The sequence below is a fragment of the Falco naumanni genome, chromosome 8 (assembly GCF_017639655.2).
Source record: "Falco naumanni isolate bFalNau1 chromosome 8, bFalNau1.pat, whole genome shotgun sequence".
NCBI lineage: Eukaryota > Metazoa > Chordata > Aves > Falconiformes > Falconidae > Falco > Falco naumanni.
The window spans coordinates 50,373,560-50,400,133 of record NC_054061.1 but is presented as its reverse complement, the minus strand read 5'-3'; the positions used below and the strand labels follow the sequence as shown (position 1 = coordinate 50,400,133).

Below are 26,574 nucleotides of genomic sequence, written 5' to 3'. Positions count from 1 at the left end.
AAACGGAAAACTTGCATCAACACAATGGCAAAAGAAACATGGCATGTATGCCATGCCAGACTAAATCCTATTTTCTTACTTTACTTCCTTTTTAAATTTCACCAAAAAGCTGTGCACAGACATTAACACGTACCCTGAATAGGAGTGCACCCTGCCTCATTTCACTTAAGTGCACTGGTAGACCAAAAATCAGCACCCGAGTTTAAGAGGGGGCTGACTAACCAGAAGTGATGGGTTTAAGAACACTGTGCAACAGCAGGTAAACAACGTAAGGTTTGGAATTCTGGATCTGAACATGTTCAGGGGAACTTTGGAGCTCCAGCTGTCTCTGCTGGGGTCCCCCTAAACTCTTCAGAGTCTCTGGGCTCTGAGTCCTGGCATCTGATTTGATGCCTAAATTTAGACAGCTGAGCACCACTCAGGGTGACCACTACCACAAAAAAAACATTATTCCAAACCTTCTTTAATTTGCTCTTTTGCTCTTAAGCCTCCTTTTTTCCTCCTACAAAAGCACAATTCACCTCCAGGCTGAAATCCTGTTATCTTTTGGGATTTAGGTTGCAGGTTGCTGTTACAACACCAAATGCAGAAAACTGCTGAAGACAACCAGAGTTCATAACCCACGAGCATTTTTGGTAGGCTGTGTTATCTATCATGCAGTCAGATTACATACTAAAATTTTATTTGAGCATTGCTTCAGGTGCAAACACTCTCAAATGACTCTTGGGTAAGGTGACAAATCAAGGAACACAGGAAATGCAAGCACATGTGTTACCACTGGCACAGTGGCCACCAACATATTATGAGGATTTTTTGTTTTGTTTGTTTTTCCAGGTAACAAGGAAGAACTATTTTAGAGAAGAACAAAAGTAACACTTGGACAGAAAACCATAAATGTGTAGAAAGAGATTTACAATAAAACATCTACACAGTTAAAGTCATAATTTTAAATTCTGCTCCTGCATATAAAAATGCTGACTATGATGGGGAAAAAGCCGTCCATCAAGTATGTATCAAACTGTCAACTGTTAAAGGCCACACCAATGACAATTACTCTGCTGCCTGCTTGCAAATTACACTTGCTTGGACAGGCAAATTATTTTCTCATCTGTATGTGCCTCAAAGTATTTTTTAAAGCTCCTTCTCAGCGAATCGCAATGAAATTTCAAGTCAGAGTTGAAACAAAACACCATAAAGACTATATGCATAACACACAAATGCAAAATTGCACTTTAGCATAGACTATCCTTAGATCAACAACCTCTGAGCAGACACAACAAAAACACCACCATTTAAACCAGGAAGTCAGAATTACTTTTAGACCGGTTCCGTCATGAAATAGTTCAGGTACTGGAAACAAAGTATTACAAGCAGGACAGTAATTTATATTTAAATATAGGAAAGGTCCTTAACGTATGCTTATTTTTATTTTCACGTTAACAGGCACACAGTCAGTACTGCCAGTCAGCGTTTTTTGAGAGCACTAGGCCATCGTTGCGGGTATATCTGGTCACCCTCAGATTTATTGCTTACCACCACCCCAGGCATCAGGTAATGGTACTGCTGTGTACTTAAAATGTAGCTGACATGAGCTTGTACATTCTACCTTGTGATAGGACTGTACCACTGCTTTTTATTTTTTAAATATGTAATGAACCAACGATGTGACTTTTATGTTTAAAGCTAACTTAAATTGCTCGTAATAGCACCTATCAATACAATTTCAGATCTACAGCTATCTGTTCTTTCCAAAGTGCATACTGCACTTTTTAAATTCCCATGGATATAAGATTAGATTAATGAACTAGGATGATGTAACGGTTAAAGACAATTGACTTAAACCTATAAACAGATGAAAATCCATTTCCAACAAGCTCTCTTTTACATATTAATTCAATGCAGAACAAAGTATTTCCCTATCACACTAAAAATGAGGTGTAATTTTTCTTACAAAGAAAACCAGAAGCAATCGCTTACAAGTAAATCCCAGTAAAGGCTTTAAACAGAGGCTGTTTTGGAGTGGTGTTCTTTGGTGCATAAAGTTCAGAAGAACTACTTTCTCTGGTTGTATGTGCTGTAACATACTAAGTCAGATTTCAGTTATCGAGCACAAGAACTTTTCTCACTTTTTATGACCAGAATTAAATTTATTTGGTGTCATCGTTGTCAGAAATGATGCTTAATGAAACCGCTATGGAATGTTTACAGTTATAGCTTTTGGAGTTTCAAAAACGGGCATGTAAGAATCACCTACATTCTTTCAGTAATGAAGTTAACCTAGATCCCATTTTTAGGATAAAAATCCACATCCATTTGAAAAGAAATTAATCACTTCATAAGTCACTAGGATACGTATGTATCTACAGAAGATGTAAGAGCAATGCTGCTAATTTCTCCCCGTTTCACAGTTTCTCTCAAGAAAACTTCCAGCTGAAGGACAGGACTTCGGTTTGGATCTTAATCAGGTACTATCTTCTTACACTTAAGAATACTCACAATACACATCAGATCTAGAGTAATTTCAGGATCTTCTCACCTCTATCAACAGAGGGCTCCTATTTTCAGCTCCTCATGATGCTGACAGGGAGCACCTAGAGTTTACTGGAGTGCTCAGAGGACTATTACTCTGCTCCAAAGGGTCTTGGTTCCAAGGCACCATGCAGAAGAGACCAAGCAGAGGGGAAGGAGATGCAGCAGAATCATCCTGGCACAAGGATTAATCATCTCAGAACAGGGAGTTGAGATTTTTGTTTCCTAACCCAAGCTCTAGTAAAATGTGCAATTTTATCCTTGCTGGGCAGATTGATCATGAGCTTTATGACCACACACTGGCCATTACCAACAAGAATCAGCACTTTCCACTACAAGCCAGGCTTTCTCTTATTCTTGTCCAGGTGAAACATTTTTGTGAATCACACCATCACTGTGCACCCACCAACTGGTGTACATCCTCCAATTTCCAGCTTGAGACACAGCATTAAAAATTAGGGCACCTTCAAACATTTTATGTTTTTTAAGTATCATCTGGGGAAAAAAAAAAAAAAAGTGTTACATTAGAATTTCCCTACACATGCATGAAATTTTGGGGGGATTGGCGTTTTGTTTTTTGGTTTTTTGGTTGTGGGTTTTTTTTTTCTTTTTCTTTTTAAACATAATTTCTTTCAAATGGCATTCAGATGTCAATGGAAACTAAACTTTAGATATACTTAAAAACACCAGTCGTCTCAGTCATCCAACTTGCTGGACACAGCAGAAAGTATTCATCCTATTAAACTGACTTTTTTTTTAAGCAGCATATTATCTGTAGTTACTGAATTTAAATCAATCATTTTAGGCTAATATATCCTATAAGATTTTAAAACTAATAGATCTCAGACTCTCGCACCTCATTTTTATTCACAGATTGAAAGGTGAAAATAAGCATTTCTTCTACTTCAATTCCCAGCCCATTTCTCAACTTCAAATGAAATACTTAATGAACTGTACTAGTTGAATAAACTGACAGAAAGAAAATATTCTGTGCACCTGCAAAAGAGGCCACACTGCCAAAAGCTGGTTTAGCACTTCAGCTAACATCAGTTACAGGTGCTTATGCAGTCACTTTTCCACCATTCAACAGTTTAATTTTCTTTAAAACTTTGGCAGCTAAACTGTACAGCTTGAATATCACTTTGGTAGCATTTAATTGCTAGTAGTAGAGTAGTATAATACATTTTTTCTAATATTTTAATGGCATTTTAAAGGAGTATCACAAATTATGGCACCAGTATAGTTTTTTTTAATATTTAAATATGACCTGTATTTTATATATCTGATCTAAATTACAAACCATTTCTGTTTTGACCTTTCTTTAGAAAAGAAGTCTTGTTATGCTAATTTTTTATTCTGGTCATGATAAACTAGTTTTAGTCTCAAATTTCAAACTTCTTCCTGCCAATTTTAAAAGCCATTAAGATAAAATAGTGAAACCTCCTGAACTTGAAAGTTTCTGCGAGGTTTCAAGGAGCAATAGGAACATACGAGCAGCTCTATTGGCTCCACCTCAGCTATTATCCCACATCTAACAGTGGCAGGAAATACTTGGGGAGAAGGCGTAACAAGGCATTGTATCCTACCAGCTTGCAAAAAACACGACGTTTGAAAGATCTCTAATCAGAGCAGCCTCTAGACCACTGTATTTTATCCGTCAAGTGATGAGCCACCACCTTTGAATTTGTCCAATTCTATTGTAACTCACTGATTTTTGGCTTGTAACACTGAATTACACAATTTAGTTGAATGCTTCATGAAGTTAATTTAGGGTTGTTTTGCTTTATAATCTGTTTAACGATTGTTCTGTTTGATACTCCTACTTTTTACGTGGCCAGGAAAGTGAATAATCATTCCCTATTAATCTGTCTTAACATTTAAAATGGTAAAATGACTATCTCTGTAGGAAATTTTTTTTAAAAGCTGTCCTCGTTTTGGCTGGGATAGAGTTAATTTTCTTCTTAGTAGCTGGTATGGTGCTGTTTTGCATTTAGTATGAGAGTAATGTTGATAACACACTAATGTTTTAGTTGTTGCTAGGCAGTGCTTACTCTAAATCAAGGACTTTTCAAGCTTCCTATGCTTTACCCTCTATGTGAGGATGTGCAGAAGAGACTGGGAAGGAGCATGGCCAGGACAGCTGGCCTGAACTAGCCAAAGGGATATTCCATACCACAGAATGCCATGCTTAGTACATAAACCGGGGGAGTTGGCTGGGGGCTGCTGACTGCTCTCAGGGGCTGTCTGGACATCTGTCAGCAGCCATCACTTGGTGGGTTTTCTCCCTTTGGGTTTTATTCCTCTCTCCCTCTCCACTACAATTATTATGGGGCAGGGGGGTGGGGTGGTGCATGTAGTTTGGTTTGGTTTTGGGTTTTCACATTTTTTTCAATTATTAAACTGTTTTTATCTCAACCCACAGGTTTTACCTTTTTCCAATGCTCCTCCCTATCCTAACTCAGGACCTAGGTAAACCATGACAAGGACTCAATCACAGAGGGTCGTTTTGTCCCTTTTTGTGGGAGAGTTAAAAAGAGATAATCAAAATACTCTGCCGGATTCATCTTTCTAGTGAACATACTACATCCTCCTTAATATCTACAGTGAACAGACTTCCCTCTAATGAAGGAATGAGTTACAAAGAAAGAAAAATATAAATCAACAGCCAGTGTGTCTATGGGAAAATTGTGCAACATATTGGGAAGGAGGTGCATCTTTTGCCCACTATGTTCAGGAGCAGTAAACATAAAACTCTCCACTTTACTTGGCTGAGATTCTAGATATCTGTTGTGAAAGACAATCAAAATCTGAAGTGGCACTTCAAAGTAAAGAGACAAAAAATTAACTATCAACTAAGGCTCTTGAAAGGGTAAATTAAACAGAAAGCAACGAGAGCGCTAAATGGCAATGGGCAAACTGAATGAATCACTTAACTGTTATATGTAACTACTCTAATGACTTTCATAAAGATGGGTTCATCTGCATACTGGAACACGTTCATACAGAAGCAAACAGTAAAGAATCGTTAGCAAACAAACATTACAAAAAATTGTGTAAAACTGTATTAGTTTGGTTTCTTAAGGAAAAAAAAAAAAAGGAGTGATTACTACCTCAAGACCTTTAGTTGAAGTCCTATTTTTATTAACTTGAACAATTTCAAACTATCAATCAGCCAAGCTTAGCAGGCTGATTTTCAACCTGAAATACACATTTTGCCATATTGCCTCAGAGGTAACACAGCACACGGTACTGTAGAGATTTATAAACATACATACACGCTCCTTTGTCTTACCTAGCACTACAGTGTACTGACAGAGGTTGCTCTATAGCCTTCCAGTACGTTTTGAAAGGCTATGCTATATCATCAACCTTCAGCTGCAAATACGTAGCTTACTAAGTGGGTTGGTCCGTTTCTTTTTAAGAGATACTACCTTAGAAACTAGCTATGCACCGTAACAACATATGAATACTTACAGCAACATTACAAAATTAGTAAAATAGACAAAAATCTGAGGAAAAAACTGACATCAAATAAAATGTGTCAAAAAGCAGGGTAGACTTTTGTAATAGAATCTATTCCATCATTCCAAGTCCCATTCATCACCTTCCTCAAAACTTCCCTGAGGTAATAAAAGGCTGGGAATTAACATTCAGAGAGCGACTCAGAAAAATGTATAACTTGTGATGGAAAAACATTTTTCTCCCTACTTAATATATTTTTATGGGGATACACCCTTGCCCCAAAGTACGGCACATTAAACCAAGTGCAAATGGAATAGAGACAAGGGTAGTAATTGCTGAGAAACAATCTTTGGGGAAATTGGAGGCAGAGGGGCTATTAAAAAGAAAGGAGGTTCTTTAGTAACCAACTATGCACATAAATTTATTACCTACACTGCTACTAAATTCTGAGTACAGGGAAAGGAAGGAAAGACCAGCTTGTTTTCTAAATGGGCAACCAAAAGGGAAAAACACATGGGAAAATTACTATATATATATATATATATATCTTTAGAGAAAGCATTATTGTATTCTTTTGCTGCAATACAAAGACAAACTAGCTATGCTGGTGCAAAGCTCAGTTCCATGAATCAAGGACAACTAAGTAATACCAAGCTTAAGTCATGAGGTCAAAATATACCAAGCCTGCACTCTGACAGAGATGAAAAGTTACCTTCAAACCTTTAGCTTGCTTGAGAACAGATACAATTTGTTTTAGGAACATAAGACGACTTTAATTGATCATCACAATTCTTTAAAAAGCAGATTAAATTGAATGCTGCAGGGGAGAAAAATTTATCAAGTATAGTTTCATCCTCAGAACACCTCTGATGAACAACACAGAACAACGTTTGATATCGCTACTATAAGAGCTGTCTTCTGATGCAGAGAAACAGAATAAAGTCGTATTTGCTTAAAGAAATAAGCAGTGTTGCCTCAAACCACAGAAGGCAGCACGTGCTTCCACAATTTATTTCTTTTAAAACTTACTAATTTAAAAATGTTAATTTTCCCTGAGTCATACAGGAGAGAATTATTACGTGCATGTAGTACACTCAGTGTACTGACAACACCCGAACACTCAGCCAACAAACTGACACTGCAAGACTAAGATGACCAGGATAGCTTTCCTGTAAGAAAAACTCTTTCCTACTTACTCTGACACAGCATGTGTCCTGTATACAAGCATTAGCAACATTTTATCAAATGAACAATTTCAGTTCACAGCTGTTTTCTTAACTTTTAAAACCCACAACCTTGCTGTTTCCTCTGTATTTAAAAAGAATACATTGCCTGTATATCTAACTATCTCAACACCAACTTGAAAGAGGAAAACCAACGAAATAAATGCTGTTCAAAATGCCCCCAAGTCTACTTAGAGTACTTCCACTTAAAAGCAGACAAGAAAGAGAAGGAATTCTGTCTGAGCTCTGATGCAGCACAGAAGTAGATCACATCCATACCCTGGAGGTAACAATTTAAGCCCCGTCAAGCTTATCAAGGGAGAATCTTCCAAAAACTCCTGGAAGAGAATTTTATAACCTGCTATCAATAACTATTTTAAGCAATATTTATCTAACTTCAATTTTAACCAAACACTAGTAAAGGTATAAATTCATTAAGAAGCTAAATTTTATTGTAATAACCCAAGTAACCTAATTGCATCTGTTTCCCATAATGCTTGTGTTCAGAAAACAGCTTCAGGAATCTTCAACCCAATTCCCAAAGAATAGGAGAAAGAGGTAAGAATAATTAAAACAACAGAAAACCCATCATGGGGATACCTACAAATACCTCACTTTTTTCCCTGCCTTAGTATTCAGAAGTGACAAGTCTCACCAAATACTGTCTTCCTCCGGGCAAAATCATGACTACTTAACACCGAGGAGAGGAGCAAGAGAAAAGCAAGAACTAAGTTTGTGTGCACTCAACGATCATCTATCAACCAAAGCAAATGAAACACTAAGACAATCATGAAGGCATTTCCAACTCAAAAAGACATGTCCATAAAATTAATCCTCCGTAAAAAGTGCTCTCCTTCCTGCCCATATGGACTGAAAAGGGGAAAAACAAACAGATACAGTGAAAAAACCCAAAAGGCTAAACCTCTTAGTTCTCCTTTCCTGTTCCACTACCTACCATGCCATTCAGGCATTTAGTTGCCTGTACCATTCCTTGAAATTCATTGCAATGTCCACATCACTAGTGTAGTCTGAGTTCTGCTCACAAGGAACAGTCTCACAAGACAAGCTCTCTCTGCTGCCCGTTCACAACCGTGTCCTCGTGTTCTCTACTTACCCACAGAAATACCAAACCCAGTAGATCATTTCTTCACTATTTCAAACAGCTGATCAGACACATTAAATGGCTGTGTGTTTCTCTAAATTTTGTAATATTAACTAACAGCTGCTTTATTACCATTTCTATTGTAGCACAAAACATATTCTTTACCCAATCACATCTTCTGTCAAATGGGGATTTCATTTTATTTTTTTAACAACAGGTCTATATTTATTTGTCAACTGAAACACATACACCAAGAGTTTTAGTATTAAAAGAAAAAGGGTTTTTTTATTTTAATTGAAGAAACTGGGTACAATTAACAAATCCCGGCCAGCTGTGATATTTTTTTGCACTATACTTCAATTATGGACAAAAAACAGAAAGGGAACTGGAGGTGTAACTGAACCCAAGGCCCCTCTGCAGAATCTACTATCAGTACTCTCCTGCTCACTAAACCAAAAAAGGTAGATATTTAGATCTACACTGAACAGAAACAAAATAAGTAATGCCCCTTCCCCGTCTTCATGTTTCTACAGAAATACAGCACTACTTGTCCAGACAAGAATGAAGGCAGCACTGGCACTTCGCAGAAGACTATGGTCATTGGGTACCCGTGCAAAAGTACACATGACAATCATTAGGTTTTCATCTACATCTGAATGGATGATGACAGGTTTCAGTAAGTGTTACAACCCCTGAGTACGCAAAAAACTAAACTGTGGTGAAACTACTACTTCACTGTGCTTAACAGGAAAATACTACGATGCAAAAAACACTACCAAATTGAGACCTACGTACCTAACAGAATTACTGTGTTTCCCTCAATTTCATCCCTGAGTATCAGAAACTGCAGTAAAGCCTTTTCAGCTGTAAGAAACTATCAGGTATTTGCTTACTTTGCAGTCTGAATTCAGCCACTGTCAGCAACACCACCTGATAACCCAGCTCTGCAAGGGAAGGAGGAAGGCACCCACGTATGCACCTCACCTTATGTTATGGACACAGCAGATACTGTGTTCACAAACAGTTACAGTCTTCCTGCATTTTTCCTAAACTGAATATAAGAGCCCACAATTTCACCTATTTGACAACACAGAGTTAGCTTCAAAAGTACAGAAGCATACATTTCAGGGAAAACAAATAGCTGAATTATTTCCTGAACTGTTTTAAGAAGATACATGCCAAGTATTAAAGAAGTAATCTTATAATAAGTTAAACAACAAACTAACTTTGTTTCCTCTAACATTTTGCCAGTATGTGGAAGCAATGTAAGGTACTTCTAGCTTTCAAGTCAAATGTAAGATTGAAAGTGAGCTAGAATAAAAGCAAAGTTACAGGGGATAAAGGAAAAGATAAGGGTAATAACTACATAACGGAAAAACTACGACTTCAGACACACTCAAGTCGATCAGTATTCTCAATAGCACCGACCACCAAAAAAAAACAACCCTAAAAGAAGTAATCATACAATAAAAATAATAAAAAATTCCCTCATCATTGCCAGCTCTACCTAGCCAGTAAAGGCTTTAAAACAAGTTAGTTTTATGTTATACCTAAACAGGATCAAATACACAATTTATAAAAAAGCTCGAAGGCAGTATCTCAAGTGAATTTTCAAAATCAGCACTGATCCTCTCATTTTTAAGAACAAGTCTCTAGTTTCACATGCTTATTAAACATCAAGCTCTAAGTATTCTCTAAGCAGGTCACAAAATGGACATTGTTTCTATGTAAAACTGCGGATCTAGTTTCAGAGAATATAAAGCACTCAACAGAAATTAATAGGCAAAATTGTTCCACAACCTGACAATTTATGTAACAACAGACTCCCTGCATTTATCGCTAAAGGCATTCTGCAAAAATACTGTAAAGGGCAGGCACATGACAGTTCCCGAAGCACAGCCCTACCATGGAAAGCAACACTTGCTCGCTATGTAGATATTTAATCACATGCTTGCTCCCAAACCAAGAACAGCTTTTTTAAATTATTATTATTTATTTCTGCTAGCAAGCGTGAGTCAATTCAATAATCAGACAGAGAGCCAAACTATTGTGGTTCATGCATCAGTGATATTGATGCAACCAAATTGTCCTTCTATTTCTTCTTTTACTTTTCAATTTGCCTGTAGTGGAAACAGGAACATAATTTAAGGTTCAGGGACTTGTACAGAAAAGATAAAGTCAAAAATTAAGTCTGAAGAGCTGCAATCCATGATGTAAAATCCAAAAGCGGAAACAATTACATTTTGGAGTGTGGACTGAGTTTACAGGACTGACAGGTAGAAAAATCTTTCATTTACCTTGTAAAATAAAACAATCTGAAAGAGAACTGTTGAGACATACACATTATATTTAAGTTCTCTATTTCAAGAAGCAAGCACCCATCTAAAACTTAAAATGTGTATATACATATATATGAAGTATTGCACTGAAAACAAAATAGAATCCTAATTGGTTGATCTTCTCATGTTATATTTCATCTCCTTTACACTCTATAGCTGAAAGATTCCATAAACGCTATGAAAACTGAACTACGTGATAGCTTACTGCTGAGCTCAAGAACTCTAACATTTGACTGTTTTACATAAAATTGTGTAAGGCTGTAGTGCTCTTCTCTCCAGCCCTCGATTTACACACAACAGTATGCTAGACAGACCACTCTGAATGATTTTCTGTTTTTTTCTTTTTAATATGGCTCAGAAGTATATAGAGAACAATTTCTTTCCAAAACATGTTAAAATGTGTTTACAATGTTATTTAAAAATATGCAATAAATGAAGTGGCAAACCATTCAAACATTGAACCTTTAGCCACAAGCTCTTCCGTAACTCATGCTTAACAAAACGACAGCTCAATCTCATAGAAGTTATGGCAAGAATAAGTCTTTTCCTAAATTTTTTTGGTATGAGAAATTCCTGTGTGTCATTAAATATAGAAAAAAAAATTCTATGTTCTAGAATATAAAGAAAATAGAAGTGATCCATTAATACAGAAGTTTGAGTCTAAAAATTTTCATGCAGCTTGAATTTCAGTATTTTCTACATAAGGCACAAAAATGAGCAGAGACTTCTGTTAGAAATTAAGGTACATACCCTCATCCAGTAAGCTTTATTAGAAATTTTATTTAGCTCATTGTTTTTGTTAATCAGCCTTTTCCTTTAAAAATGTAATTAAAATAAACAGATAAGTGAACATACAGTTTCTGAAATCTTACCGCAGCCCTTTATACCCAGAAATTTTACTGCATGCCATTAGGAGACTGCCAGCAGCACTCAAGAACACCATGCTCTCTGGTGGACTGCAGAGAACCCTCTCCTGACCGCTACTCATTTGCTAAATGCTGTCAGTGTACTACTGCTTTACACATAGAAAGCAAGAGTATTGAGCTTCAATCTGGTTTTGAAAGCTTGTATATCTAGTATCTAGGTGACAGCTAAGCTTGCTTCTCAATCCAAGAAAGCATTTCAAACTGCTTTGTGTTCACAACGTACAAGACTTTAGGTCTTTATAATTGGAAACCAGTGCATGAACTCTTGGCCTGCCAGGCACGCTGAAACAACACAGGGGACCAGAGTTGCAGCACTTCACACAGTACCTTCTGATATAAGAGGAACTTAAACAGAAGCCTCTCCTAATCACAGTTTGCTCACCTGAAAGTCAGATAGGCAAACAGACCCTTCTGTGCAACTTCTTCAAAGGCAAAGAGCTGAACTGTTTGCAATCAGCATCTCCTCCTTTCTACCTCCCACCCCCAAAACAGGGTATTAGCTCAGATAATCAGTAAAACTATTTGCACGCTGCAGTTTTACACTCATTGAACCCAGGTTCCTCAATAAAAGTGCTGGGTTTAGTGGTTTTTTTCAATGACTTTGTAACTTGAAAACACTACATAGTTTTTACCTCTTCTGCTCTCAGAAGATTACAATGAATGATTATCAGCAACCTACCCAATGAAAGAAAGGAGAGAAAAAGGAACACCAGCTGTAGGGATGGGCATAACAGAGCAGGATACAAGGCTTAGGTGCAAATTTGTCATGCTCAGTTGCAGTCTTCAACATCAATTGTTCAAAAGCCCAGCTTTTGTCATTGTAATTGTCTTCACTGAACTGCAAGGCAAACAATGGGGTGCTAAAGAAATTCTTTAAATACATAAGATTGGACTACAGACGCACTCAGAAAAGAAAAAAAGAAATAAGAAAGTACTATATATTGGTCAAAGAATCAAAAAAATATTCATGCAAAGATATACATACCCAGTTTTAGGGCAGAAGGAGTCACTTCAATCTCACCACCAACTGGCTGAAAGGCTGCTAGCTGAGCCGCTACCTCCGTCTCAAAAGAGCCTGGGCTATTTCTGTCTGTCAAATTGCCATTGGTGCCATCAGTCTTACGCTGAGTTTCTTCCTCATCATAAACAGCAATCAGCTATCAAAGCAAAAGACAATACAGTTTGTGTATTTAAAGTGTTCCCAAAATTCACCTTTTTTTAAAAAAAAAAAAAAAGAAAAAAGTAAAACTTATCCTTCTTTAGGAGTACAAAAACAATGATCTTATTTCAGAACAGCTAACGATAAACATACAAATTCAGGAAAACACATACATTTGTGTTTAAATACATTGACTTCAATATGACTTAAGTATATGCTTCAGCACTGCCCTGTGCTGACGTGCTTTTCTCAGAGGTAGCACGCTACCATTAGTGAGCATTTTACATCATTCCAAAACATTTAGGGCTGAACATGCTTAAAAACACAGAACAGTATTTAATTCTTGGGAGTGAAGGTTGCTATTATTAAAAAAAAAAATAGCGCTACTGACTGACGCACTGCACAAGGGTAACACAACCATGGAAGCTGTAATGTGTAAGCAAACACGTTTTATTTTTAAGTACCTGGTAATTACACTCCAAGGACAAGATACACCCAGCACAGTGACAGAGTGGTGTTTCTCTAGTCGCCCAACATAGCCTTTGTAAGGATGAAAGATTCTTGGTCCAGCTAGGAACACATACAGTCATCTCTACCCACCACATATCTATCGCCTCTTCCCATTCTCTCCTGCAAGTTTATACCAGATACACTGTTTCTGAGAACAGCCCCTTGGTCACCAATGCCACCACACCTTCAGGTGTACAGGAAGGCCAACACTGAGCAACAACAGACTGCAAAGTCTGCTGTCCAAACTCACGTTAATGTTGACACAAAAATGATTTTTAAAAAACACCAGAAAAGTGAGGTTTTGCCTTAGCTAACCTGGCCTTTCACAAGCATCTTCCTTTTGGTCCCTACTAATGGAAAGTAATCAGACCATGTGTACACAGCTTCATCAACAGAAGTGACTTGGATGCATGTGGCTAGATATTAACTGTGTTATGGTTCCCAGAAAACAAGTGAACTGTGTTAAGAGTTCTGAGAAAACCAACAAACAAAAAATTAATTCCCAATGCATCTAAACCAATGAGAAGACTTTGCCTAATAAGCATTCTAAAAGACACTTTCATCTTAAGGTGCTCATTTATTTCACCTTTCCTGAAATCCTTAGGATTATCCTACAGTTTTTCCTAGCTAATCATAAAAAAAGACCATGACACACACAACTAGTTACACAATATCAAGATACACACAGAAACAATTTTAAAGAATTGATTTAGTCTTTTCTTTCTCTGTGTGTGTTATTTTAAGGTATATATACACACTCTCTACATGCTAACATTAGTACATCAAATCTCCTCTGACACTACCAAGAAGTGTCAAAAATTATGTCCTATGATGAACAGTATTACTGAAATAAAAAGACAAACATTTAAAGGAGCTCATTTGCCTAAGGGAAGAAATGAATGTATGAGACAGAAAAGAAAAGAAAAATGAAACGAAAAAATCCTGAAGTGCTCCTAAGGAAGAAACTGACATTTTCAGGTCTTCCGCTCATTTATAATTTGGTTGCTAGAAATGTGTCAGCTCATATTTACCAATGCATTTTCAGACACACACAAAATCCCTTAAATAATTAGGTAGAAAACTTGCTCTCCTTTTCTATATGGAGCCTGTTTCCTTTTCACGGCCATACAACTAGCTTTCAAAACATACATTTTGTTTTTCATTTGTCCAAAGTGTACAGGAAAATATAATTCCGATAACAAAGACCACTCCTCTTTGTACCTTATTCCTGCATTACAGGGAAACTACCCAGGTGTTCACACTGCATCCACCACCAGGCCACTGCTATGCTCCACAACTACACACAGCCAAAAATGCTGCCTTAGAGCAGACACCAACATCATCGCAATTTTCTCCAGAAAAAACACCAACCACCTATGGTATCTTTTGTTTGTTTCTAGAATGACTATTCATGTTATTATAGAAGTCCATGATGATTCAAGAAGTCCCACAGCTATTGCCCTACAAAAGATTTGCTTTGTCCATCTCACTTTTGCTGCGGGAACAATTTCTAAGAAAGAGGCTGTTACTAATGAAGAGGAAATTTGACAGTGTGTAGGACCGTGACACTGAAAACACTTTAGGTAATGGTAGGATATGAAGGTCACTTCAGCATTTGCAATGTAGAACACAGTAAATGGAGCTCAGCTGTGATTTGATGGGAATAAAACAGTGAATACCTTAACTAGACCAAGCTGAGTTTCCTCATGGTTTCATACCCTAGCATACTAAATGTTGTATTATATTGTAATACTCTAGATTTACTGCTCCAGGATATTGCAGAGGCCAAAAGCAGGGCCTGGCTTAAAAAAAAATTAGACAAGCTGACGAAAAAGACCAGCAAGAACTGTTAAATGGAAATACGCAAGCACTATCTCAGACTCAAAACCCCCAGAACATGTAGTAGTAAAACCAGAAAGGTAAACTGGGAGAACATTGATGGATTTCTCCTATTTCTAGATGCCACCTTCAAGTACTTGCCACTGGTCACCAGCAGAGACCAGAGCAGCAGTCTGGCCTGCACTGCCACTCTCACAGGCTCACGTACGTTAAGGTATTATCACATACTTAGTTTCCTTATATCCCTGCAGTTCAAGTGAAACTTGAGCAGAAATAATACAAAATTATTTTATCAGACAAGTAAGATCATGGTAAGGTGTGGTAGCTTATCTGCCCGCCAGCCCAGAATGGCGCACTGCATTGCAGCTACAGGACAGCAATTCCACCGGCTTCCTGAGACCCATGCTCCTGCTCCTACCCTCCGTGCTCCATCTTCTGGAGCAGGTGCCCATGGCCCACGGTCAGCTGGCCACGTGCCCATTCTCCTTTTAAAGGGGTCCAGGGCCAATCTCAGGGACACAGGGACACCTGAGAGCCAGCAGATGCTGCCTGGGCAGCTGTGCGCAGCAAAGCCGGGCAGGCACCGGGGCAGGGGGAGGTCTGCAGGTGTGTACCCCCAGCCCCAGCTGAGGCCTCCCGACCCCATCTGCAGAGGGTCTAGGGCACCACTGAACGACCAGACCTGCAGAGGGCTTTGGGCGCTGGTTTTGTAAGAGAACCCCATTTGCAGAGGGTGCAGGTTAAAATAAAGTTTTGAGTGTCACAGCACCACCGTAGCGTCTTTGCTCCACGAGGAGCCCCATGGCGCCTGCCCCAGTGTTGGGTGACACTCCCAGAGCTAACATGTTACAAGGTGAACACCTGCCTTGGCAGCTGCCCAGAAAGGAGGTGGGTTCCAGCAAAATGGCATGCAGAAATCATAGTGCCTGAAAGCGGGCAAAACTGCTGGGCATCACCTGCTTAATTATACAGAAGGATGGCAAATGGTTTGGTGGTGGTATTCATTCTGCATCTTAAAGTGGACATCATACTCATTTACCAAGAAGGTTCAGCAGATGGAGACTTATTGGCTCCTCTGCTCCCAACTCCCAGGGCAGAGCCAGGAGGAAAAGGCACCTCCGCCGCCCCGTCCCCAGCCATCCCAGCCCCCAGCAGGCCCACCAGCAGCAAGCCCCTGTGACACAGCCCGGCAAACATCGGCCTCACGCCGGCCTGAAAGCAGGAAGTTTCTTGCTGCCATCACTCTTTGAGTGACTTCAGTGAAAAGCCCACAGTTCCCTAGTCTACACCTAGGCACTACTTTGACGGATATTTAAAACAAAACAAAACCAACCAAAAAAAACCCCACACAACACACATAAAACAACCACCAAGGAAAATTTATTTTGTTACAATATGGAACACACCTCTAAATAAGTAACATGATTAAGCTGCCACTTTTTAGAGAGTGTGGAAAAGGAAACACTACAGTGCTGCATGTGGAGGTAGCAAAGATGCAATGCCATTCCCCACCAGTGGAATAAACAGCCTTTTGTCATCGAAAATGTCTGTTTAGGAGAGAACCCCTCAGGACTGCAGTTGGAGCACTTATTAGTAGCAATTCTAACACTATAAACACACTGCTAATCAATCAAAGTATTAAAAAGATCAGCTTTTCAAAGGCAATGAATACAATTAAGATTATGTAAATAACTATTTAAAATAATAATTGTAGTAACTGACTTATTTCCAGTATGGAAAATTCTTTAATTGGGACAGACAGCCAACCTCTTTTGACAGAAAAGAACTTCAGGACACATTAAGAAATCCCCCACAAACATACCATGAAAACAAGATTTACAACCCTACTTTATTCTTTACCGGTTCAATATTTATAAATATTGCGAGCTCAGTGGGTCAGATGATTATTTTTAAAAAAATACATTATTTAACACATTACTCTAGACAGTTGTGAACTGTCAAAGTTATGCTAGTACTTTGCTGTAGGTTTGTTTGGGTTTTTTTTTTACACTGTACTCAAGCATCTTCTTAATTAAAAGGTTATTTAAAGAACATGGGTATTTGCTGTGAAAGATATCTACGTATTTCTGTATATGTAAAATGGTTCTACACCCCACTATTATTTTAATCTCTGTTCACAACCTACCTGTTACCTAGACAATCAATAGTTATAAAAATGTAGCACTTTCCTGTCACTTTTGATTATTAAACTCCTCCCTAGTAATACTGACAGAGTCACAACACAAGGCAGCAATAGTGAACAGTTCTATTTGATTAGCATTTTGGTTGATCAAAATAAGTGGCAAACTTACTACAAGGCAATGTATTAACTTTGTATGGTGTCCTACGGCACAGCTCATTCAATAGTTTACTAATGTTTCAATAGCAAATCTCCCAAAAAAAGTAAAACAAAATTACATAAAAATTATGTGACTATACTCCCAAACACACAGAGCAACACACACACATTCAATTAAGATCAACCCTGATATGTAAAAAGGTCCATACCAACAGCAGATGATGACATTACTGATTGCAGGGGACTGAGTACAAAGCAGCAGCATGTTTTACCTCTGGGAACTACTGGCCACTAAGATACAGAAAATTGATGCATTATTTCATTTTAAAAAATCCCCACAAGACACTTGTTCCCATGCAAAATTTTACACCTTCCAGGGGTTCTCAGTCAGTCCAAAACGAGTTGCACGCTACTCCAGGAGCCCAAACGGCAGCTGCTTTGTTGTCACTCCCTTGGCAGGCAGCTGCAGGGCCATGTTCAAGTGCATAGCTCATACACTCCAGCCATGCTTCACTGTGTACCGGGATATACACCACATACACCAGAAGCAGGAAAAGAAAGTCCTTCCAAACTGAAATTGCAACAGGTTTATTTTAGTTCTTGCTGATTAAGATAAATTAAATATAAACAACTTCACGGAGTTTCAGAAATTGAAAGAAAAACATCCTCACCTTTGAACAAAGAGCAGAATTTTACAGATCTTGCTTTAAGGCACTTGTCTGTTAAACCAGAAACAGCTGACTTTCCATTGCCCTATACATCATTTTAAATAAAAAGGTTTTGTAATTATTTTCCTCTTCAAACTACACTTTTGACAACTAGATTACTGCTAACAAGGTTAAAACCTGTACATTTTACCAGCTTTTCTGTACTGAATTAGAAAACAGACACCACTATTTCCTTTCTGACCCCAAATACCAGACATGTACACAAGGTACTAAGGGAGAAATGGCAAAATAAAAGCTTGCTTGCAATTAAATTAATTAGCTTTCAATTGCTGCCAGGAAAAAATTCACCACGAGAAGTTCCCAGTCACAGGCTATCATCAGTACATGATTGAAAAGATGCAGTTTTCAACAGCTAGAATGATATATTCAAAAGCACAGAAAGGAAGTAAATGTTTAACTTGTACTAAATTTTTCACTCAAGTTGGATGGAAATTTTTCCTCTTAGTTTTTCCACTTCAAAACTTTATTTACATCCTTTCCTCACTATGGACAGCAAAAGGTAGCGAAATCGTCCTGTTTTTTTCAAGAAGTGTTTGTTTCCTGCTCAGATGCTCCCTGTCCATGACTTCAAACACTCGTTTAAGAAAAAAGCCAGTGGTTGTTTAACCATAGCTATACTTCTGACAGCTAGTGCTCCTGTAAGAGTGATTATTAGTTAGTTATAAAATGACATGCAAAAAAATTCTCCCTTTTTTGGGTCAATTAGTAAAGACTTCACACAAAGCACTCACATCTTAACAAAGAGCTGTCAGGACAGGTGAATTAATAGCGGTGACTATTTAATTGAATTTTGTGACATAAGGAGAAGCGATGGCTCAAGCTACAGCAGAAAATTACATTCACTACAGCATCACATTACCTTGTTCTCTGATCCCTCGATGTGGGATCTGTAGGATTAATCTTTTATTTATCCCTACACATACATAACAAAGAGGTAGAAAGACACACAGTGTTTCTGTGTGACACACTGATACCAGAATACAGTGAAGTTCAAAATAAAATTTTAAAAAGTTAAAGATCAGAACTTCCAATTCTCTCCAGATGCTTGCACCTACAACCAGACACAGATGGAGAAAGGTTGCAGCTGATAGCAGCCTATATATGACCAATGCAAAAAAGGAAAAAGATCCTTTCCTCCTCTCTCTTCCCCACCCCCCCCCCACCCCCCCCACCCCCGTTTCTTTCAGCAAGGTTATGTGTTTGGCCAGGCCAGTTCTTCACTCCAGCCTCCTAAAACGTTTCAGCCTTCTAAAACACTCAAGCACTGGCACCAACACAAGATGACATCTACTGTGAGGCTGCTGTGGCCTGACTTTCCCAGCCACTGGTTTCCACTGCTCCTTCACACAAGTGCTACAATTTGCTAGATCCATGGTGGGTCAGTTCAGTGAACTAAACCGGGAAGAGAAGCAACTTTCCATCCTCCAGCTGCCACAGCTCTGTCAATCACACAAAGCAAATGTCTGTCAACACATCACTGAGTTAACATCTCCTTAGACTACCATTGTCTGTAATCTTGCAGTAGTGACATATCTGTCTCCTTTAACGAAGATGGACTGATTTTTGTGCCCCCACTCCCGTGACACACACTAGAGTACCGTGCGTATACATGTCACAAAGCCTGAATGCCACAGCAGCAACGTTTTTGCAGTTCTTTCAAGGAGTCCATCTTCCTAACAGAAACGCTTCCACAGGCACAGGTTATACTTTTAATTTATGCCCACAAGGGACAAGAACACCTGGGATCAAGGCAAGACAACCTAGAGTAAAGTGTACCATATGTTGAACAAAAAAACTTCATAAAGCCACCACAGAAGTTGTCTTGAACTCCACAAACTCATTACTGTAAAATCAGATTTTACATATTACTTATGAAAGACTCCTGTTCAAATGATTAAAAGATGAAAGACTGGTAACAGTGCAACACAGACAGAACTGGAGGTAATTATGGTACCTCAAAAATGGATGAAAGTGTTATTTAATTTTTCAATTTAGAACTTTCCTGGAGCTCTACAGCCTTTCTTGAATGTCCTTTCAAGCTATTCTTCTGGTATATACTGATAAGTATTTGAAATAGTGTTCTTGCATAATAGTTTGCCTTTGAATTCCTTTAACTAAAAATAAAGGCTGTCAAGGAAAAATACCAATATACACACCATATGGCAGCCTTCCTTCACACCTACATATGAAAACAAATTACAGATACATTACATGAAAGCTATGGTGATTAGCTCATCTTGTTTACCTACATGCCAAAACTACATACACCAAAGTATCTTCCCAAAGACCACCTGACACTTTTCCTACCCTTATTATTCGGTTTTCTTCTGGTACTGTCTAAAAGTAGCCAAGAACAGAATCCTACAGCACACAACACAAACACTGGCAGCCTCTGCTCTCAAAACTTTTCAAGGATACAAGGAAAATACAAAACAGCAAGAGAAGCACCATGCCTAGAAAGGACAGACCAGACCCAGCCCAAGTCCCAGCTCTTTCTGGGGAAAGGGAAAGGGTGTCCCAGTAAGGGATCCTTACCCAAACGACAGTACAGTTGTTTTGGCAGAACCCAAAGGACAGAGCAGAGGAGACGAGGCCAGGACTGGTAAAGACCTGCAGGATTTATTTTGGTTTAAACGCACAGGACTACTGGAGGTCCTCTGTACTGCCAAATGCTTCAGATATTTGTATTTCATCGTAAATAGGCACCATGCCAAGAGGTAATACTTTAACCATTTTCAACATAAATTAAGCTGAGATTTTCAAATGATCACCAAGCTGTAAAAGTTTGTCCAAACAGTGAGATACCAATTGTTTCCAGGCTCCACATTATAATCAGCAGATCTGCTTCCCAAGAAATCTGGAGTTCCTCTTGCCCACCACTTACTACACCTAAAAGAATTAATTAGACACAGCAGCATGTAAAGAAAGGACTGCACGTTCACCCTCTAGAGCTCCTGCCCCAGCCCTCCCGCTGAGCCTGTGCTGCGGCACTACCAGTCACCCCATGGGGCTTTTGCTTGTTGAAAAAACACACTGACTGCACTTACTTGAATCTACCCGATTTGTGATTACTTACATTACAGCTGTGGGAAGGGGTGCGAACTCTCCATTTCTTCTGGGAGATCAAAACATCTGGACTGCTTTGTTACTACAAGTATTGCATTAGCTCTCTGTCTTATAACTGAATTTGGGCAACTAGATAAATTTATGAACATGAGTTTCCAGATCTCTAAAAGTTTCTTAACAGGTTGGTGTAATTTCTCTCATGGCTTTTGTTGGGTGGGGTTTGTTTGTTGGGGGTAGTGGTGGTGTTTGGGGTTTTTTAATTGCTGTTTTGGGAAGGGCACCAACTATTCTACAAAGGCCAAAAAAACTCCTGTATTAATAAATCATGCCTGAGAAATAACTTTTGTGCATGCTTTTCAAAGAGTCTAGCTATTGGTTTTGTGTGTGTGATCAAATCAAAAGATATCCTTATCTTCCTGTTATTTCCCTGTAGCTGAACTGGCAGGTTTTAGGGTTGGGGTTTTTTTGTTGGTTGGTTGTTGTTGGGGGTGAGGTTTGTGGATTTTGTTTGGTTTTGTTGCAGGGTGTGTGTGTGTGTGTGTGTTTTGGGTTTTTGGTGTTGGGGTTTTTTTTTGTGAAAGGTCATGGGGGGAAAAAAACCAACAACCTACCTGACTGATGAGACCTAATGTACTACTTCTAATTCCCTGTGAGCACACGTGACTGTAATTCAAACAATGCAGCTGATTGGGTACTTAACATTGATATTTGTGGCAAAGTTTGATGAGCCCTTCAAGCATGACTGAGATGTAAATTTTTTTTAAGCCACTTAGTAACTACTTAAGAGCTGTTATGGAGATCCATAGTAACAATACAGACATTCCTTGAGGGTTGACTCTGGGTAGCTTCCCTGGCAGATATAAATGCTAGTGCTAAAATGTCAAGGATTTATAATTATGATGGCGGATGCGTAAAACACATAAAACAAGCCCTATTAGGGTTGATTGAAGTAAATATACCAAAGGACATTCCTCCTTTCTTCTGCAAAAGATTCATGTTCAATGCTATTTGTAGCCTGTCACACTCATTATGTTTTCACATGAAATAGCTTCCGAGTTTTACTAGATAACAAATGCCCTTTTGTTTTTATTGTTTGTCTATCCAAGTGAAAAAAAAACCAACAAAAAACAACCACAAATGGAAGGAGGACTGCAAAATGCAAGACTGATTATTTACTTTCCGTTTACCTTGAAACTGAGTTCTTTCACCTATATGGACTTTACAGAAGCTAAGTTAGATTTTGGAGTGTGCATTTAAAAATGGAACTATAAAAATGTGAATACTAATATCAAAGACTGCATTTCTTACTACTGCTGTGCTTGTCAAATGCACTTACTGTAATCAGTCACTGAAAAGGAAAAATAATACTGTGCCATGGTATCTGAAATAAGACAGTGTTATCCTTAGAAATGAAAGTAACATCTTAGTTACTACATCATTAGTAAACATCAATAAATGCTTGCTATCATAATATGAATTATAGTAATTCCATAGTGTGAATTATCTCACCTGAAAATACTGCTTTAAGGCAAGCATTTATTTACAGATAAAGCTGTAAGAAGAAACTGAGCAGCTCTTGGACTGGCAAGCTTCTTCATTGCTGAGGTTTTTTAACTTAGCAGGGTTTCTCAGGAACCCAAAGTGGCAACAACCAACAATCAATCCCGCCAGGACAGAATCACGTGCAAGGTGTAGTAGGCATGTAGATTTGCACTTGTTAGCCCTCACAGTACCCCCAAGTCCTCCTTTCCAATCCTTTCCTTCCCACTCAGGTCAAACTGTGCCCAATTTTCAGCCCATCCACATGCACATTTGTGGACTCTCCCAAATCCCCATTAACTGTCTGATCACAAGGATGCCATTTAAGGCAGCTGAAACATTGCACGTTTTGTATAAAAAGCGCAGAAGCTGATAGGGAAGCAGGAGAGGGGCTGCTTCTTGCTAGCTTTCCCCATTCCAGTCACACCTGATTTGGATGTAGGAGCTCACAGGGCTGAAACGGAGTTGGGAAAAATGAATTTAGTGAGCCCAGCACCCCTTCTCTTAACTGCTCTGCTTCTGACTCACCTTAGCTGCAAATGCTGTAAGAAAACATTGCCCTTCAGTACACTGCCAGATGTACTTGCAGTACCAACAATTTGTACTTATTCTCTCTTTTCTAGTGTCACAGCTGCATATACTGAATACAAAATTCAAGGAAGTAGAGGTGTCCAAGGTAGCTTGCTAACCTTCACATTATATAGACATATGAAAATCCTCAGAAACAGAAACCAAAATAAACTGTGGTGAAGAGACATACCATTTCAGCAAGATCAGAGGGTGTAACTGAAACTCTTAGGAATTTGCACGGCTCCTCATACTCTAGGCAATAATTTTTGATGTTAAAAAGCACTTTGTATTTGTAACTAAACACTTCAACTTTCATATCTTTTCCAGATTCCAGTCTAATGAGCAGGCCCCACAGGAACAATTAAGGTTGGAAGGGATCTCTGGAAGTCACTGGTCCAGTCCTTCACTCAAAGTAGGGCCATACTGGCACTTAGCTCAGACTTCAAAGTTGGCTCAGGTTGCTCAGAGCCCAATCCAGTTTTGTGCATCTCCAAGGACAAAGAGTTTGCAAGTCTCTGGGCACCCATTCCATTACTTTACTATTATAGTAAAAAACACCCAAAACAACAACAAAAACACACGCATACACACACAAAAAACCACAACCCCAACACAACGCTATCCCCAAACCCTCTTCCACACGTTTCTCATATTTTATTAGATTCTTCCTGATGACCACGTAGTGTCCATTAACACTTGTCTTCTTATTGTGGACTTTCAAGAAGGTAGGGTATAGTTTCCTCTACACCTTCCCATTAACTAGTCCTAGACAGCAATAAGATCCCCCTTGTCGTATGAAGTTCACTTACCCTTCTCCCGCCGTGTCACGTGTTCAACCCCTGATCATGTTGATGATGCTGTGCTATGCTTGCTCCAAGTATGTCAATGCCTTTCTTGCACAGAGGAGATAAAAACTAGACACAACAGTCTGCCTGTGGCCTCACAAATGCCAAATACAGGGAAGAAACTGCTGGCCTTGACACGATGGCTACACTCCTGCTAACCACCTGAATGTGCATTTCGCTTCCTTAGCTGTAAAGCTGAGAAAAATTCAGACCAACTTCTACCCAGTCACTCTTCTCTCTCACTGATCTGACAGTATGCATCACATGCAAAAATAAGTTTTTGCTTTGGCCACAGTTAGTCAATGACAGCACACAATTAGCTGTTTATTTGGTTTTAAATGGCTTTGATCTTTTTAGAGGACATTATGGGATGGGGGAATGGAACTTTGGAAGTTAAAAAAAAAAAAAAAAAAAAAGAGAGAGAAACAAAAAACCAAACAAAAAAGCCCAGCACAAAAAATACTTGAATTGTAAAACCCATCTGAAAGTATAAAACCATCTGTACAGCATAACACACACAACAACTTTCATTAGTACCGACAGGCTTGATAAATCTTGGGATCTTGCCACACGTCATACAGTTCTCACACTGTGTTTCTGTCTGTGCAGAAAAACATTTCAGTATTTACAACTGCCAAGAGTCCTATTCTTACTGATGCCTACCTTACCGAGCCTGCATTATTTGCCCCATTGCTGACTGTGTGTCAGGCTCTAGAAATGCAAAAGCAAGCTTACAAACCTGGTTGTCACCTTAGGGAGGAAAGGTCTGTCCCTAATGATAAATGAATGCTATCAGTCTCTACCGCTTTGTTATTAATTCCGTCAATAAACAGTGTTCCTAGGCAGTTCCTAGTGCATAATAATAATGCATACATACCCCTTTGAAAAAAATAGAAAATAGACACCTTTTCCCTTTCACACAGTAGCCTCATTTTCAAGAGTCATGACCCTATATGCTTCAGCAGAAATCAGCTGACTTTGATCTCGAGCAACCGTGTTCCTGAAGAGAGTTCCTAAATGTTATGATCCTTTTATGCAAAAAATCTGAGACGGAGAAGAACAGAAGAGGGGAGAAGTTTAACAGAAAACCAACAGGAATGTCACCAAAATCCTCAAAACGTTATTAGTAACAGACTAGTTCACATGGCTTGTTTTATCATACTCATTAACAGAAGACTACAAAGTCAATCATTGTCACTCACAGAAGAACTGTGTTTTGTTTGTGTGTGTGTTGGGTTTTTTTTAAAGGCAAAACAGATTAAGTATTCTGCAACTACAGAAGAAACCTAAAGTTATGCTCTCTCAGAAGATCAGTAACATGCAAAATTTTGAAACATTCAGAAACTTTAAAAGAAGTAGGGTGGTTCCAAACACTGCAGTTCCAAAAATATATGTTCCCAAATGAACTACCAGAACAGAAGGATGAGAAAAAAAAAATATTTTGACTTGACATCTTAATGCACCATTACTGTGAAAACAATGAAACTAAAAGTAAAATTTCCAGAGATAGTCACAGCTCTGGCAATAACAAAAAACCCTTCACTGACAATTACTCATTTCAGCAATCAGTTCATAGCAGACATCCTACTGCTGCCTTGCTCATTATAGTCCTTAAAAGAACGATCTATGTTACAAATTTCAGTCATTTTTTACCCTAGCATTAGCTGTCCATAGCATAATTTCATAGTCAAGTTCCTTAATTTTGTAGTAAACAAATGCTAACACCATGTTCAAGATCCGCAGTAAAATTAAACATACAACTTTAAGGTTTTCTAACTGAGTGCTAGAAGTCAGGATACAACTGTGAAAATAGTATTTGTAAAAGTCAGTAGCAACTATGTGTGTATACATGTATGTTATACATCCCTTGGACATGAATGTGTTTGCAAGCAAACAAGATCTGACATATGTACCTTTCTACTACCCACACACTGGTACGCGTTATTCAAATATGAGCACACCCTATTGAAACAGAATACACAAGAAAAAAGTAACAACCATTCAAAAAATTATAACACTGGGAATGTTCTTGTCCTTCCACAACAGTATAGGATCAAAAAAATAAAACTCAAGTATGTTTTCCATGATATTATAGTTGCTCATTAGATGGATCTCGACACAATCCTTGTTTCCAAGGCTGAATTTCAATGCCCTATTAAGTATAGTGCTTAACGTTTACTTGATGCAGAGTTTTGTAACAATTAGGTATAAAAGCCTGAACCGCAAATCTGATACCTGAACAACAATTAAGATTATCTTAACAGTTCTTAAGGAGACTACCTTCTGTAAGAAAAGCACTGAAGGAAAAGGAAATTTTTCTGTTGTATTCAATACACTGCAAAGTCCTGAGCATGGTTTCTTACCTACATTAATTAATTTTTTATTAGATAATAAAAACACCGAAGAATATATTGAACCAAGAAGTTGAATTCAATTAA

At 38.4% G+C, this 26,574-nt stretch overlaps 1 protein-coding gene across 1 annotated transcript in view; it reads right to left on the bottom strand.

Annotated features, from left to right (window-relative positions):
• The window catches only part of PARD3B (par-3 family cell polarity regulator beta), a 412,598-nt gene that overhangs the window by 275,082 nt on the left and 110,942 nt on the right, over window positions 1-26,574 (bottom strand). The window contains exon 3 of the mRNA XM_040604211.1: window positions 12,567-12,738. Coding sequence (XP_040460145.1) covers window positions 12,567-12,738 — 172 coding nt within the window. The remainder of the gene's footprint in view (window positions 1-12,566; window positions 12,739-26,574) is intronic.